Raw genomic sequence first — 18121 nt, forward strand, 5'->3', positions numbered from 1 at the left:
ATACTTATATATAGTATAGATATAGATAGATAGGTACTTTAAATTACACTCTTATTTATTTATTTAGATACAAAAGAAAAGAAATAGACAACAATTAGAGGGAAAAAACGTTGAAACGGGATTACATTTTTTAGCAATCTAATAAAAATGTAAATTATTGAGTGAAGTGGAAAACAATTCATAAAATTATTACAAGAAGGTAATTACTTTTATTACAAATAGAAACCCTTAAAAGATAAAACTTTGGAGAAAATCATATTTTACAGATACAAAGGATCATGGAGTGGAAGAGATAACACAAACTCACTTGAAGGTCACTATAAATGTGAGGTGTAACCAATATTATTATTTTCAATTCTTTTACTTATACAGAAATTAATTATAAGATCGAACACAATTCCCTGACATAGGCATAGGACTCACAAAAGGTGAGAGGGTTGTGTCTGATTTTATGATCAGTTTCTGTATTCTTAAACTTTTTTTGAACGAACAATTGGTTTGAAGACAACTGTTGAATGATTAGCAATGTGCAAGCTGAACTGCCCTCCTTTCTCACTCACATCAATCTTTTCCACCCCTGGAGGAGGCAACATTTCAAAATTGGACACCAGCTTTGCAATTACTAGTCCTAGAATCGGCATTGCAAGTATGATCCCCGGACAGCTCCGCCTCCCCATACCAAACGGCAAGTAGCGAAAATCGACCTTCCCACCTGTGATAGCATCGGTCTTTCTTTCCTCTTCCAAAAACCGCTCTGGCCGGAATTCATTAGGGTTTTCCCACCATGCTGGATTGTTGGCCAACCACCAAGCATTGACCACAACCTTTGACTCCTTAGGGATAGTGTAACCACCAAGTTTAGCCTCTTCAAGGTTCATATGGGGTACTAGTAAGGGTATTGGTGTGTGAAGCCTCAAGGTTTCTTTCACTGTTGCTTGTAGATATGGCAACTTATGTAGGTTTGATTCTGTGATTGATTCATTATCTTGAAGGACGGTTGAGATTTCATCGCGGATCTTGCGTTGAACGGTTGGATGGTTAACCAGCTCAGCTATAGCCCATTCCATGGACCATAAAGTTGTTTCTATTGCAGCAACATTGATGTTCTCCACAATGTAGAGCACATTTTCTTCAGTGATTTCTCCTTTCATTTGAGCATCTATTATGTGATCAATGGCACAACATATCTTCTTCTTCTCTCCTCCATTGGCAGCCATTATTTTCCTATCAAAGAAAGATCATACAAATACTGAACAAAGAAAAATAAAAAAGAAAATATACGAGGATATGTTCTTCATCACACAATTTTACACTACTAGTTCAATCTCCACAATATAATTTCATTCTGATAATTTTTTTTTTTTTTTTTTTTTGATCGGCAAAATGAAACTTTATTGATGAAAAAACAAGTACAAGGAAACAAGCTAAATACATCAATAAAGGGCATGGGAGTGCAACGCATCACAATGATGGAACTTTTTTGGGTTATAATAGAATTACAAAAAATTTAAAAGATTATATTCTTCATATTTAGGGGTGACCATTGATTCAATACTAGAACCTTGGCCTAATAACTTTGAGATTATGAGTTCAAGTTACGGGACAATCACTTTGTGCACTATGCTAAAAGTTAGGTGTATACCTAATCTTTTCCTTCTTAAACACACATTAATGTGTACTAATTTGACGTTATTTTTATATTCATTAATGTGGACCATAAAGTTTTTTTTTTTTTTTTGTTTTGAACAGGCACTAGGTATTGTTTGATTGCAGGATATAAGACAATATATTCTTTTGATCGAATATAAAACATTTAAAATATCTATGAGATTTTATGTACTAATTTCTCTATATTCTATGTTTGGTGAGTGAATATCGTATATTATAAAATTTTATGTCCACTTTTAGGATATGTAATACCACCCCATGGTATTACATTTACACATAATTGAATATAAAATTATTCTTGATCTAACTTTATTTTAAAATTTATCTCATTTTATATTTTACCTTAATCAAATATATCAAAAATAATAAACGTAATTAACAGTATATATAATTCATTTCATATTTAAAGAAACAAAATATTATATATATATATATATAGAGAGAGAGAGAGAGAGAGAGAGTACGTACCTTCTTCTTTCAACGTAATAATTGTTGAAAAAAGCAAGTCTCCTACACTGCAATTCTCTGCATTTGTTCAAATACCCTCTCAAAAATGGCCTAAGTAAGGGAATAAAATCCCCATAGTTGTACTCAAAGCTCTGAGCCAATCTACTTCTCTCTGAGTTGAATCGAGTTGCCTCAATGAACAAAGGGTCCTCTTGTGACTCAAACTTGGCATCAAACATCATCCTATACATGATGTTGTACAACATCAGCTGCAACCTCCTCCTAATCACCATCCCTTCTTCTCTCACTTTCTCATTATTTTTCAAATCATCAACAACTAAATCCATTTCTTCCTCCCACATATCATTATATTGGTGCACCACTTTGTTAGTGAAAAAGGGAAGTGTCATTATACGACGCATCTTGCGCCAATGATCACTGTAGATGGTGAAGACCATGTCTTGACCGTTCCCGGTGAATATGTCGAACACAACGTTCCGTGGTCGGGACCCGAACTCAACACCTTGTGTGTGTAGGACTTGGTTGGCTAGGTCAGGGTCTGATACCGCAACAATATTTTTCGTGCCAAGTTTGAGCAAAAATATAGAGCCATAGGTTTGGGACATGGTGGCCAGGAACCGGTGGTTCAAGTCATTTCCAACTTGGAGCCAATTGCCAAAAATTGGGAGTGTGCGTGGGCCCGGTGGGAGGTTATTAGTTGAGTGTTTGGAGACGGAACTTTGGAAAAAAGTAATAATGAGATAAATTACTGCGGGAACAAGTAATAATAAGATTGAAGGAAATGGAAAATCGAAATGAGGAAAAAGTGATTTGTTGATCAATGAAACAAGAAAAATTGTGAATATAGTGCAAAAGATAAATTTTGTAATAAGTTTGCCCATGCTGTGAGAGAGAGAGAGAGAGAGAGATTAGGGTTTGAGATAGAGAGATTAGGGTTTGAGGGTTGGGGAAATGGAAATGGACTTAAATAAGATTGAAAATCCTTGTGGGGGTAGGAAGGGTTGGTAAGGTACCAATGGTTTTGGGAAAACCCATGGGCTGTTGTCTTTCTCAACCAAGGTTGGAGGGAAAAGAAGAGGTATCCAATTTGAAGTCAAAAGTGGTGGTTGGTACTACCATTTCTCTACCTCTAACATTTGTCTTACAAATTGAAATAATCTAACTTGCTTACAATATGGTATTGTTGAACTTTCAATCTCTTGTACATTTGCTATTCTTTTTCTTTTTACCTCTTGCTCTTGTAATGTTATGGCACGAGCCATATATAACATTCTTAAAATAAACAAGAATAAATTATATCGATAGTTTTTATATTTTACTTCTTGTATCATTCTGATTTTTGTAATTGTAACTAACTCAATTTTAATTCTAAATTTATAAATTTATCTTAATTTGATTTAATTATTTATAATTGTTAATATATATATATATATATATATGTATTTTTTGAATGTGTGCATGTGTCATATTTTTATATGTAAAATTATAAACTTGTTCAGTAGGTTTTGGAGTTTGTTTTTTTAGTGTGTTTTTTGTTGGCTTATTTTTATGTTTAGTGAATTTTTTTTAAAAAATTTAAAATGTTTTAGGCCTCTAGATTCTACTTGAAGAAACGAATCAATTTTTTTTTTAATTCCAAAAAAAAAAAGGAAAAACAAAAATAAGCAAAAATAGTGGAATTTTGTGAATTATTTTGGTTTATTATTTTTATTTTTGGAATTTTTCACAAAAAAAAAAAAAAAAATTTAAATTTAGATATATTTACACAAGATGGATAGAAAAATAAAAAATGTTAGACATAATTTTGAAAAAGGCAAAAACAAAAATAATGGAATAAAAGAGGTGGCTTATATCTAACTTACCAACCACTAGGGGTGGGCGCGGGTCGGTTGCGGCCACGGAACCTCCAATCCGCCATCCGTCCGCCAGATTGGCGGATTGAAGAAAATCAATCCGCATCCGTCCGCCAATCCGGCGGATGTGGATTGAGCGGATTGGCGGTTTGGCGGATGGATGCGAATCGGTTTGGCGGTTTAAAATTTTATAAATTTTCAACATAATTCAACTTGTGCACTTCCTCAAATAAAAAAAAAAGAAAAAAAAGAAAAAGAAAGTATTACAGTCAATGACTTAAAAAAGTATTACAATCATTGTATGCCTTATCCAAAGAAAAAAAGTTTGAAATTTTAGAATATCACGATCACTGCATGCCTCATCCACATATTACAATCACAGCATGATTCATCCCCATAAAATATTACAATCTGTGATTCTTAAAATATAATAACAATTCATTCCACCAAAACCATGAACAGAGCAGTAGTAGAGATTGAATGTCTCTGTGTTGTTACATCTACATATGTTTTTGAAAACAAAAACCAACCAGCATATATCATATTTTCTATTTATTATTTTTAGAGTTACATTTAAAAACTAAAAAAATATATGAATAATACGTTTATTTTTTTCAATTCAAAAAATATATTCTAGTTGAAAACTTTTTTTCAACTAAATATTCAAACTCTTTTTCAATTGAAAACACAAACATAATATTTAAACAAATTGAAAATACAAAGTCTTATAAATTACTAGGGGTGCTCGTGATTTGGCGGTTTGGCGGTTCGGTTGCGGCCAAAAAATCTCAAATCCGCCATCCGTCCGCCAAATTGGCGGATTTGAGAAAATCAATCCGCAACCGTCCGCTCGTCATCACGCATCCGTCCAAAATGTGGCGGATCGGTTCGGTTCGGTCGGTTTTGGCGGATCGGTATATCCGCTGCTCACCCCTACCAACCACTGCCTTAATCTCAACTAACGCTATTTTCACTGTAAAAGAGTTAATAATCCGTGTGTTTGGTTTTAATATTTTGAATTTAATTTAAAAATTAAATTTTTTATTTTTATTTTTAGTGATTTTTTTTAAAATTTTAAGTAACTTTTTTTACTTTTTTAGATACATCTTACTTAGATGTATCTAAATAGTAAAATATTTGTAAAAAAATATTTTAAAAAATTAATAAATACACAAAAATATGAAAAATGTACTGAATTTTTATTTTTTATTTTTCATATTTTTTGGTATTTAGTGTATTTTATTTTTTTCACAAATATTATACTTTTTAAATGTATTTATGTTAGGTGTGTCTAAATTTTTTTTTAAAAAAAATTGCTTAAAATATTTAGAAAATTCATTGCAAACATTAAAATACAAAAAATAAAAAAGTAGAATTTTTTGAAAACTATTTTCTGAAAATCAGAACCAAACAAGCTGCCATTTTTTTCATTCATACGACTGAAGAATTATTGATGAAAAATGAGTTAAGTATTTGAGAGGGAGATTAATGATCTGGTACTGGGCCGGACAGATCTAGGCCAGACAGGGTTTTGCCGGACAGATTTGGGTCGGGCAAGTGTTGGGTCGAGGATGTGTGGCCCAGTTTGAAAAGAAGTTGCTCGGTTAAGGCAACGTTTTGTTGGACCGAGTTACATGTTTGGCGGAGGCGAAGCCAGTCAAGTTAAGTGACCGGCGTCCGGAAAAGCGTGGTCAGCCGAGGTACCTGTTTGCTCGGCTTTGCCGAGATTTTGCCCAGCCCGGTCCTCGTTAAACTTAGTTAGTGGAGTGCTTGGACATGAAGCACAGCACGACCGTTGGCAGACAAGATGGTGTAGCTCGGCTACCGAGCTCCCAATAGAGTGAGCGGGCAGTTGAGATTAGGTGACGCTTAGCAGGATTTGTGCTAACAGATGGGATAGCAGAGCCACGTGTTGAGAGACCATTGGGAGCAGGTTGGAGACGCAGAAGGGTATATAAGCATGTCTGCGCCCCCCATACAAAAACAGACGAACACTTTGTAAGGAACTCCTACACTCGAACACTCCTCTCTCTATTCATCCCAAGGTGTGTGCTAACTTGACCGTCGGAGGGGTTTTCCGGCCACACACCGCCGGGTAGCTCACCGCCGTTGTGCTCGCAGGTCGATCGGACAGACAGGAGCTTGGAAGAAAGGAATATGGGCTCGCCTGAATATATGCTCCCCGTACAATTGGCGCCGTCTGTGGGAAACTTGACAGACAAAACCTTGTCTTCCAGACTCGTCTGATCGCCGTCCATGGCGAACAACGAGGAGTTTCCGTTGTCTGCCATAGATGGAGCCACCCCGGAGTTCACCGGAAGGAGAGAAAGACCTCCCACCATCCATCCAATGGCGGACTTGGAGACACCCACCGGAGGACAGTCAGGAGATGCGCGGGATAAGTGCGGAAGAAGTTATGGCCACTCACGAAGTCCGGACGGTCATCGGCGACGGAGAGAATCACATGCCCGACGTTTGGAACACAAGTTGAGGGACCAAGACGCTGTCATCCGGCGAATGGCGGCGGAGATGGAGGAGCTCAAGCGGCATGTCAAAGGAAAGGGTGTAGCTGGAGTGGGTGACCACAGTGAGCGCACCCCATCCCGCCGTTCAGGCGGTCAGAGTCAGCGACGCACTCCATCCATCTCTATTACCAGAAGTTACCAGGTTGGTGATTCCGACGTGCATACGGAGAAGTCTAGTGCGCAGGATAGCACATACCAGCCCTCACGTCCGGTGACGACGTCGAGGTACTCATATTCTGCTCACTCAAAGGATTTGCGGGCAGTCTTGAAGGAACGAGCTCGCCGCCGGGAGGCTCAAAGGGTGCCGGCGTTTCAACGGCTATCCTATGGGGTTCACGCCAGCGAGGAGGTCGGAATGCCTCCACCCCGCCTAGCAGCGCCACTCTTTGTAGATACGGACCTGGCCAGGCTGAGCGCCACCTATTTTTTCCCGGAAATAGAAACAACACCGCTTCCAGCAGGCTTCCACCAGCCTAAGTTCACACTCTACGACGGAAAAACTGATCCTTACATACACGTAAGCCACTTCCGACAGGTTATGGCCGGACATCGGCGAAATGACGGGCTTATGTGCCTCATCTTCCCGTCAAGTTTAGGCGAGCTGGGCTTGAAGTGGTTCAAGAGGTTACCGGAAGCGAGCATACAAAGGTGGCACCAGTTGGCCGAAGCCTTTGTGACGCGCTTCAAAACCAACACAAAAACACCAAAGGAAGTCGATCACTTACTAAGTGTCAAGATGGAACCGAGTGACACACTGAAGGCATATAACTCCAGGTATTGGGAGACCTTCAACGAGATCTTGGATTGCCCGGTCAACCTTGCAATCACTCAATACAAGCGTGGTCTCCCGATCGGACATAGACTGCGGGACTCGCTCACCATGCACCAACCGACGTCCATGGGCCAGCTCATGCAGCGCATCAATGAGCACATCCGGGTCGAGGATGATGCGTCAGCATCTACCATGAAGTCAACTCCGGTAGCAACAGACAAGAAGACGACAGGCAAAGTGCACGCAGTTGGGCGAGAGTCCAGCCGCTCAAGTAACAGAGCAGAGGAATCAGACCGTGGCTCGAATCGTAAGAACTGGGGTAGAGGACGTCGGCACGACCGAGATGACTACACCCGAGATGATGTTGTGGATGCCAACAGAAGATTGAAGGCAAGGACTGGCATCACCACGGTCTTCAAGATTCTAATTTATCGCATACTTAGTGAAATCTGAGACGAGGAGTATGTCCGGTTTCCTGCTAAGTTGGGCGATGGACAGAAGGGCTACAATCCGCGGTATCGTTGCACATTCCACCGGGAGAGAGGCCACCGGACTGAGGATTGTTTGCCTTTGAGGCAACATTTAGAAGAGCTGGTCGCGGCCGGGCACCTCGACCTTTACATTGATGGCGGCGTAAAGCTGAATTAGGCTCCGGTTGATCCCAGGGGACAGGATGACCGAGACACACCACCACAAGGAGTTATTAATGTCATCCACGGCATCGTGGAACCGGAGCGTGTTTGCGAACTCCGGGGCATGATAAAAAAGGCAGAGCATATGAGGGAAGTTTTGTCGGTACAGCCTGCCATCAAAAGAGGGAAGACTGAAGAAAAAGACGCGATTAGTTTCACCTCAAGGGATCTAGAGCGTATCCAAACGCCGCACAACGATGCCCTAGTAGTAACACTACGCGTCAAGGAATTTGATGTTAAACGGATCTTGATCGATCAGGGAAGCTCGGTCGAGATCATGTATTTTGATACGTTCAAGCAGCTCAAACTCCGGGAGACAGACTTGGCTCCGGCAACTTCGCCACTGGTTGGTTTCAACTCGCAGCCGGAGTGGCCCTTGGGAAAGATTATCCTGCCGGTCAAAGCGGGATCCGTGGTCAAGCAAGTGGAGTTTTGGGTGCTACAAGTGCCTTCGACGTACAACCTTATCCTTGGAAGGGGATGGCTTCACACTATGCAAGTTGTAGCGTCGACCTACCACCAGGTGATGAGATTCCCCTCGGCTATGGGGGCAATCGAGGAGATCTGGGGGGATCAAGTCATGTCCAAACAGTGCTTCGTGGCGGTGAACGGCAGCCCGACTGCCAAAGGGTTTGTGCAAATGATAGAAGGACCGGAAGACCGAAGAGTTCTGGAAGATGTGGGCACTAAGGCAGAGGACAAAGCTGTGGAGGACCTGGTTGAGGTGCGACTCGATATAGAGCGGTCGGATAAGTTCTTCCTGCTCGGTTCCAGCCTTGCTGCCCAAGAGAGGACCGAGATGGTTGAGTTTTTGATGGCCAACATCGAAGTCATCACGTGGTCGCCTTACGACATGCCTGGCCTCGATCCAAGTTTTATCTGCCATCACCTCAACGTCTTCCCTGGAGCAAAGCCAGTCATCCAGCGAACAAGGAGATCGGCACTGCATTACGCCGAGGTAGTTGCAAAGGAGGTGAAAAACCTGCTTGAGGCACGAGCAATTCAGGAAGTGCACTACCCTCGGTGGATTTCCAACACAGTAGTGGTGCCCAAGAAGAATGGAAAGTGGCGAGTTTGTGTCGACTATAAGACAGTCAACCGAGCTTGTCCCAAAGATAGCTTCCCTTTGCCGCGAATTGACCAGCTTATGGACTTGACGGCTGGGCATAATAGGCTCAGTTTCTTGGATGCCTACCGCGGCTACCATCAGATCGCCATGCATGGGCCTAACCAAGAGATCACCTCTTTCACGACTCCAAGGGGACTCTTCTGCTACCGAGTCATGCCTTTTGGTTTGAAGAACGCCGGGGCAACCTTTCAGAGGATGGTGACCAAAATGTTTGCTCATTTGCTTGGCCGGACAATGGAGGCTTACATCAATGATATGGTAGTAAAGAGCCGACATGAGGCAAACCATTTGTCCGACTTAGCCGAGATGTTTGCCATTCTAAAGAAGCACAAGCTGCGCTTGAATGTGTCAAAGTGTGCATTTGGCGTGGGATCTGGAAAATTTTTGGGGTTCCTAGTCACGAACCGAGGCATCGAAGCAGACCCTACTCAGATCAGAGTCGTGCAAGAGTTGAAGCAGCCCAGCTCGGCTAAGGACGTGCAGCATCTGGCCGGGATGGCCGCCGCGCTTAATCGGTTTATAAACCGGTCATCAGATCGCTGCCGCCCTTTCTTTCAAGCATTGAAGTCAAAGTTCTCGTGGGACGAAGAGTGTGACCGAGCTTTGGCCGAGCTCAAGGAATATCTGTCTGCTCCGTCACTGTTGGTTACACCAAAGCCGGGTGAGGAACTCTACCTTTACCTTGCCGTCTCCCAGCACGCAGTCAGTGCAGTGCTAGTCCGCGCTGAAGGAATCAAGCACCTCCCAATCTTTTATGTCAGCAAAACTTTGCTACCGGCAGAGTCGAGATACTTGCCGTTGGAGAAACTTGCTTTGGCATTAATGATGGCTTCAAGAAAATTGGCGCACTATTTCCATGCACATACCGTCATCGTCTTGACCGAGTTCCCCCTCAAAGCCTTATTCGAACGGGCAGACTTCTCCGGTCGGATTCTTAAGTGGGTGGTCGAGTTGGGACAGTTTGATGTGAAGTTCCAGCCGCGCACTGCTATCAAAGCCCAGACTTTGGCCGACTTCGTCGCCGAATTCTCACCTGGCACTCATCCGGTATGCCCGGTCGATATTACCGTGGCAGATGATGAGATACACGCAAGACCATCCGAGATACAACCAGTTGGTGGAGGTAGCGACGCGGAGTTTGCGCGCACCATTGAAGCGCCCTCAGTTTGCACGGTTTTACCACCTAGTGATGCGATGACGGAGTTGAGTATCACCGACCCATCTGCTCTGTCCGGTCCCGCATCACCAAGGGGGGAAGAAATGGAACCACACAGCTCAGAACCTGCAGCCGGCATAGCACCGCAACCTGATGATTCGCCTACGGACTTGAGCATTACAGATCAACTTGCTGAGTCTAGTGCCGAATCATCAAGGGGGACTGAATTGGAACCAATCAACACAGAACTTGAAACCGCACAGCCGAGCAGTTATGACCCCATCAACCTTCAAGCCTCTCAGGACCCCTCAGAATGCTAGAAGCTCTTCGTGGGGGAGATGTGGAAACTTTTTGTTGATGGTGCCTCGAACCGTCACGGCGCCGGGCTAGGTATAGTTTTGATATCACCAGATGGGTTGACAATTGAACACTCTATCACCCTTGGCTTCCCTGCATCCAACAATGAGGCCGAGTACGAGGCGCTTTTGGCCGGTCTCAAGAGCGCGCTTCAGATGCAGGCATCAGAGTTAATGGTTTACAGTGATTCCCAGCTTGTGGTTAGCCAAGTTTCTGGGGTCTACCAGGCCAAGGATGACAGAATGATGAAGTATCAAGCTTTGGTCAGAGACCACATCAAGCAGTTTCAGGCAATCAGAGTCCAACAGATTGGCCGTGAAGAAAACAGCCGAGCTGATGAGCTGGCCAGCCTCGCTTCCATGGTAGATAGTACGTCTCCAAACCCCCTGTTAATTGACTTTCTTCCACAGCCAAGCATTGAAGACGCCGGGCAGACGGATGTACTCTGCGCCACGCTAGGTCCTTCCTGGATGGACCCCTTGATCTTATTCCTCAGAGACCGGACTCTACCAATTGACAAGAAAGAAGCACACAAAGTCCGAGTGAAGTCAGAGCGGTTTTGGCTCTCTCCATCTGGTGCTTTGTATAAAAAGTCCTTCACTGGTCCTTATCTAAAGTGCGTGCCCCCGAGTAGTGTGGAGGCCTTCTTGTATGAAATTCACGAAGGCATTTGTGGCAGCCACATAGGGGGTAGGTCCTTGGCCTACAGAGCTATTTCGCAGGGATACTGGTGGCCGTGCATGCAGGCCGACGCACAAAAGTACGTCCGTAAGTGCGAAAAATGCCAGAAATTCGCCCATCAGATCCATCGGCCTGCTAGGGAACTTCTTCCCCTCACCAGTCCTTGGCCCTTCGCCATGTGGGGGCTAGATATAGTGGGGCCACTGCCAACAGCACCGGGCAACCGGAAATTCTTCATTGCGGCCACAGATTACTTCATGAAATGGGTTGAAGCTGAGCCCTTGGCAACAATCAAAGAGAAAGATGTGAAGCGGTTTGTCTGGCAGAACGTGGTCACGCGGTTTGGCGTCCCCAAGATCTTGATCTCTGACAATGGCACCCAGTTTGACGGTCGTCTATTCAGAGGATTTTGTGAAGATTTGAAGATTGAATTCTACAACTCCACCCCGGCTTACCCGCAGTCCAATGGTCAAGCCGAGGCATCGAACAAGACTATACTGGATGGGTTGAAGAAACGGCTGGAGAAGGCAAAGGGAAAATGGGCTGAGGAATTACCCAGCGTCCTTTGGGCATACCGAACAACCCCACGGCGATCTACCGGGGAAACTCTATTTGCTTTGGCTTATGGTATGGAGGCGGTCATACCTCTGGAAGTTGGCATGCCCACCCTAAGAAGCGAGAGTTTCGAGCCCGAACTGAATGCCGAGGCTATTGCCTTGGAGCTGGACCTAGTGGAAGAGCGTCGGGAGAAGGTCCTCATCCATGTGGCCGCATACCAACAAGAGCTCTCAAAGAAGTACAACAAGACGGTGCACCCCAGACCGTTCAAAGTTGGTGATTGGGTTTTGAGGAAAGTTATGGGCAAAACCCTGGTGCCAGGTGAAGGCAAACTAGGGGCAAATTGGGAAGGACCCTATAAGATCACCGGTCTGGCGGGCAAGGGGGCTTACCACTTGGAGGATCTAGAGCGAAGAGCAATACCCCGACCATGGAATGCGGCCAACCTGAAACTATATTATTTCTAAGCTTTTGCTTTCTTTTCTTGTGCAAAGGAATTTTTTGGCTTGCACTTCAAAATGTAATTCTTTTTGTCAATACATAGAAGTAATTTTGCTTTAGCACTTGGACTGTTGTTTTAATGTAAAAACCGAGATGATTTACTCCGGTTGGAAGAGTTGGTGTTTTGTCCAACTTCGGATTCCCAACCGAGATGATTTACTTCGGTTGGAAGAGTTGGTGTTTTGTCCAACTTCGGATTCCTAACTGAGATGATTTACTCCGGTTGGAAGAGTTGGTGTTTTGTCCAACTTCGGATTCCCAACCGAGATGATTTACTCCGGTTGGAAGAGTTGGTGTTTTGTCCAACTTCGGATTTCCAACCGAGATGATTCACTCCGGTTGGAAGAGTTGGTGTTTTGTCCAACTTCGGATTCCAAACCGAGATGATTTACTCCGGTTGGAAGAGTTGGTGTTTTGTCCAACTTCGAATTACCAACCAAGATGATTCACTCCGGTCGGAAGAGTTGGTGTTTTGTCCAACTTCGGATTCCCAACCGAGATGATTTACTCCGGTTGGAAGAGTTGGTGTTTTGTCCAACTTCGGATCCCCCAACCGAGATGATTTACTCTGGTTGGAAGAGTTGGTGTTTTGTCCAACTTCGGATTCCCAACCGAGATGATTTACTCCGGTTGGAAGAGTTGGTGTTTTGTCCAACTTCGGATCCTCCAACCGAGATGATTTACTCCGGTTGGAAGAGTTGGTATTTTGTCCAACTTCGGATTCCCAACTGAGATGATTTACTCCGGTTGGGAGAGTTGGTTTTTTGCCCAACTTAGGATCCCCAACTGAGTTGATTTATTCCGGCTGAAGAAGTTGGTGATCTGTTCAACTGTTATTTCCAGCCGAGATGCTTTACCCCGGCTGAAGACGTCAATGTTTTGTCCAACATAGTTATTTTCAGCCGAGATGGGTATTCCGGTTGAAAAAGTGGGTGAGCTCAACTTGGGTGTTATGTTCAATTTTACAATTTATACCGAGATGTTTTGCTGAAAAAGGAACTAATGACGACCGTCCAAACACTTCATGAAATCAAAGCTTTTCATTAATAAAAAGTTAATACAAAAGGTGGGGAACTTAGCCCGGTTACATTTACAGAAAAGGAAACCTAAGCTAGGGGGGAGAGATCAGGGAATTCCTCATCAGCCTCCAGGTTGACTGTGACAGTTGGGCCCCGGACACCGGTCCCAGTCTGGCCGGCCTGCTCCTGTTCGGTTTGATCCTCTCCTTCAGCGTCTGCCTCACCCTCTTCTTCAAGTCCTTCCTCGGCCTCAGCTTGCAGCGCGCTGAAGGTGTCATTGGCATATGGAATGAGGTAGGTCGGTAAGAAGACAGCCGGTGGAGAAGCAAACACGTCAGTGTCAGGACCCTGACCGAGCTGTTGACAGGCAGCCTTCCATCCAACCTTGAAGTAAATGTCCTGGGTGGCAAAGACTTGTTTCTTGTAGTTTTCCTCGGCTTCGTTGAAGCCGGCGTTATTGGCGTCCTCGCAGTCTTTTTTCCTGGACTTCTTAAGCTCGTCAAGCTCGGCCTGGAGCCCGTCTTTCTCTTTCTCGGCTGCTTCAAGTTGGCCGAGCAGCCTGTTGTTGTCGGAATTGGCGGCTTCGAGCGATGACCTTGCTCGGCCAAGCTCGGTTTGGAGGCTTTCAACTTGGCTGGCGGTATCACTCGCCTTCTGCCGAAGTCTGTGGATGCGCTCCATGACCAAGTGCTGCTTTTGGATGGCCAGCAAAATGAGAATTTGATCAGAGAAGAAACCGTGCAAACACTTGTGAAAATTGGAGCAGAAGATTGAAATTCTTACCCTGGTCATGGACTTCACGGCGGATTGACCAGCCGGGTGTCAGGAACGTGGTCGCTGCCAACCACGTCGCTGGGCAGCAGCAGAGCCTTTGAGAGGTCGAAGGCAAGCAAATGCTCCTTGTCACCCTTGACCGAAGCATTTGCCGGGATCTCTTTGCCCCGGTGCTTCAGCTGCGGCCGCCATGCTGGGATGAGGCTGACCCTGTTGGCAGGTTGCTCGGTTGTCAGTTCGGCGACGAGCTCGGCAGTGGGATCTGCCCGTGGTCTTTTGCCAGCCCGGCGTGTTTCTTGGCTAGACTGCCCGGCGGCCGGGGAAACTAAGGCGACCACGGCGGCACTTGATTGACCGGCAGCCGGGGAGCGGTGACGACGCTCGGTATCTCGGCCGAGGTTGCAGTGAGAAGGTTTTTGATTCGGCTTCTTTTGGCCATTTCTTGTTCGTCTGTCAACCGGATTAAGGGGACGTCAGGAAGGATAGGGTCTGGAGGTGGCGATGGGGCACGGAGGAAGTCTGTTACTCTACTCCGGCGCGGAGCAGAGTACCTGTAGGTTGGGGTGTAACCGAGCAAATCGTTGCAATCTCGGTGGGAATAGCGAAGCACGGTCCGAATTGCCTGTACGTTGGGAAATTGATAGTTGGCTTGCAAGGCTTGGATTGTTGCAAAAGAAACAGGAAAACCGGTTAATTATAGTATAAAGAAGTAAGCTGACCGAGCAAGTTTGAGCGGCTTACATGAGGAACCGAAGTTCTTGCTTATAAACCAGCCCGGTACCTCGGCTGTTTCGTAATTGCCCGACACCTAGAAAAAATCGTCGTCGTGCAAATCTTTATCCGGGATGCCGGTTACAATTTTCTCCTTGCCCGGTCTGATTTTCAAGTAATAGGCTAGGCCGTCACCGGTGTGACCCATCGTGTATTGCCTCAATATCTCGGCTAGACCTAAGTTGTTGCCTAGCCGATTGTTCAGTTCATGGACGCCGTTGATAATTCGATAAGTGTTGGTGGACACTTGTGTGGGTGCCAGCTCGGTGCGGCGGAGGAACTCGGTGATAAGTGGGTTTAGTGGGAAGCGGAGGCCTCCTTCGACGATTGACAGCACGGTGAAGGGGCATTGTTCTGTTCTACCCCAAAGCGTGGTCTCTTCCTCTGCGAGCTCCAGGTGGACATCGGCCGGGATGCCGTACTCCTCCCTGAACGCAGTTAGGGCAGCCGGAGTATCAACGAGGAAGCGGAATTTCCCCATTGACGACCGGCTAAATTAGCTCGGCTTTGGTTTGGCACTGTCAGGTGATTTGTGGCTGATTGGTCTTTGGGAGCCTTAGGATTGGACAGTGGTCCCCTTAGACTCTGCAGGAAAAGGAGGGCAAGTGTAAGAGGGAGCGCGGTCGCGCAAAGCGAGCTTGACTTTAGCTCGGTCGTCCAGAGTGCCAAACCACCTCGGTCGTAGTGGCTAACAAGGAGCTCGGTCGCCCAAGCAGGCCAAATTTTAGCCCGGTCGAGCGACTGATTCCTTTTGCTATCTCGGTTTTCTAGGGTTGAGGCAAACATGTTATTTGCTCGGTTAGATTGGTTTTTTGGATCAAATGAAGACCAGGAGCCCGGTCCACCTCAGTTCTTCAGTGTTCTTCAGAAAAAATGAAGAACACCGTTAACAATGGAGGGTTTGGGATGGTTTTAGGTGCCCAAGGCCTAAAAGCTACAATTTCATGCCCTAATATGTGAAATATCAAAGAAAACGACAACAAAAGAGAAGTTTGAGGACTTACGAGCGTAGGGCAGAGTCCTCTTCTTCAAGCACGAACTCAGCGTTGGCAAGGAACAAGGGGCAGGAACTCTGCGAAGCTTGATAAGCAAGAGAGGCAGTAAGAACGGAAGGAAGAGGGCAGGGGCATGTTTATAGAGGAAAAGAGACCGCCCAAATTCAAATTCTGGCAAAACGGCGGGTTGGCTGCTCGAGAACCAATGGTAGCCCGCCACGTGTCCCCATTTATGGCGACGTCAGAACTGAAGAGACAGGTTGAAGAGTCGAGGAGCCAACTGGGCTACTTTCAAAGAAGAGGACGTCAGCCGAGGAGTATAACCGGGCAAGTTCGCAGACAGTAATGTTAACTAGCTCGGTCGCCCTTTAGCATTTTGAAGACCGAAGAAATGTTATCCCGGTCGAAGTATAGGTAATCCCAGTCACGCTCGCGCGAACGGAATTAAGGGGCAATTGAGAGGGAGATTAATGATCTGGTACTGGGCCGGACAGATCTAGGCCAGACAGGGTTTTGCCGGACAGATTTGGGTCGGGCAAGTGTTGGGCCGAGGATGTGTGGCCCAGTTTGGAAAGAAGTTGCTCGGTTAAGGCAACGTTTGGTTGGACTGAGCTACATGTTTGGCGGAGGCGAAGTCAGTCAAGTTAAGTGACCGGCGTCCGGAAAGGCGTGGTCAGCCGAGGTACCTGTTTGCTCGGCTTTGCCGAGATTTTGCCCAGCCCGGTCCTCGTTAAACTTAGCTAGTGGAGTGCTTGGACATGAAGCACAGCACGACCATTGGCAGACAAGATGGTGTAGCTCGGCTGCCGAGCTCCCAATAGAGTGAGCGGGCAGTTGAGATTAGGTGACGCTCAGCAGGATTTGTGCTGACAGATGGGATAGCAGAGCCACGTGTCGAGAGACCATTGGGAGCAAGTTGGAAACGCAGAAGGGTATATAAGCATGTCTGCGCCCCCCATACAAAAACAAACGAACACTTTGTAAGGAACTCCTACACTCGAACACTCCTCTCTCTCTTCATCCCAAGGTGTGTGCTAATTTGACCGTCGGAGGGGTTTTCCGGCCACACACCGCCGGGTAGCTCACCGCTGTTGTGCTCGCAGGTCGATCGGACAGACAGGAGCTTGGAAGAAAGGAATACGGGCTCGCCTGAATATATGCTCCCCGTACAGTATTATATAAATTAAAACATTGAAACAGTCCAATATAATTATGTTAAAACTATCAAACTTATTGTATTTTTTTTTCAAATTTCAAAAAAATAAATATAATTTACCTTTTTCTATAATGTAATGGACACAATGAAGCTCCTTCCACGATTTCAGATATGGATCAAAAAGTATGTAACGAGTAAAAAATATTTAGGCTATTTTAGAAAGATGGTTAAAAGTTATGTTCTAACTTTTAATTTATTTTGGGTTATATTATCACTATCAATTTTTACACGTTTTTTTTATAAAAAATTAAAAAAAATTAATTTTTAACCATCTTTTCAAAATAACAATGCCCATAAGTGAGGACTTTTTGAGGGCTACTTGGATGAGTTCAATTTGTCTGTCACACAAGATAGATCAGCAAAAAACATAATCTTAGTGAGGACTCTTTGAGGGTTATTTGCATGAGTTCAGTTTCTATGTCATAATTTTTTTACAATAATCTTAAAATGTGTTTTTTATCACAATAAGATAGATCAGCAAACTATATAAATTAATAATTTGAGTTCAAATTGAAATATTATAAACAAGTTAATTGATCACATAATTTAAATATGGGACATTTATACACAAGTTCTAATTTATGAACTTATACACCGTTAAGTCCTAACTAAATGTTTTTTGACCTTCAAGTCTCATTAAATTTTTAATAGTCGGAATTATCCTTCAAATAATGATTGCTCATCATTTATAATTATCTATAAAAGAAGATGATACTTTGACAATTATTTTAATTTTCAAAACTTTAAAATATCAACTTTCAAATTGAAAAAAAAAAATTTGTTTGGTTCTGGTTTTCAAAAAACAGTTTTCAAAAAATTTTACTTTTTTATTTTACGTATTTTAATGTTTTCAATGAATTTTTTTAATATTTTAAGCAAATTTTTTTAATTTTTAGACCCACCTCACATAAAAATACTTAAAAAGTAAAATATTTGTGAAATTTTTTTTTTTAAAATACACTAAATACCAAATACACTAATATTTG

At 44.2% G+C, this 18121-nt stretch overlaps 1 protein-coding gene across 1 annotated transcript; it reads right to left on the minus strand.

The window, feature by feature from the left end:
- Window positions 1-314: 314 nt before the first annotated feature.
- Window positions 315-3305, minus strand: LOC145790478 (cytochrome P450 CYP73A100-like). The gene is made up of 2 exons (XM_082868388.1): window positions 2137-3305; window positions 315-1224 (listed from the first exon to the last, which is right to left on the minus strand). Exons 1-2 carry the CDS (start codon window positions 3015-3017, stop codon window positions 471-473), a joined length of 1635 nt encoding a protein of 544 aa, XP_082724514.1. The 5' UTR covers window positions 3018-3305; the 3' UTR covers window positions 315-470.
- Window positions 3306-18121: the final 14816 nt, after the last annotated feature.

The sequence above is a fragment of the Camellia sinensis genome, chromosome 5 (assembly GCF_055761805.1).
Source record: "Camellia sinensis isolate YWXY chromosome 5, ASM5576180v1, whole genome shotgun sequence".
Taxonomy (NCBI): Eukaryota; Viridiplantae; Streptophyta; class Magnoliopsida; order Ericales; family Theaceae; genus Camellia; species Camellia sinensis.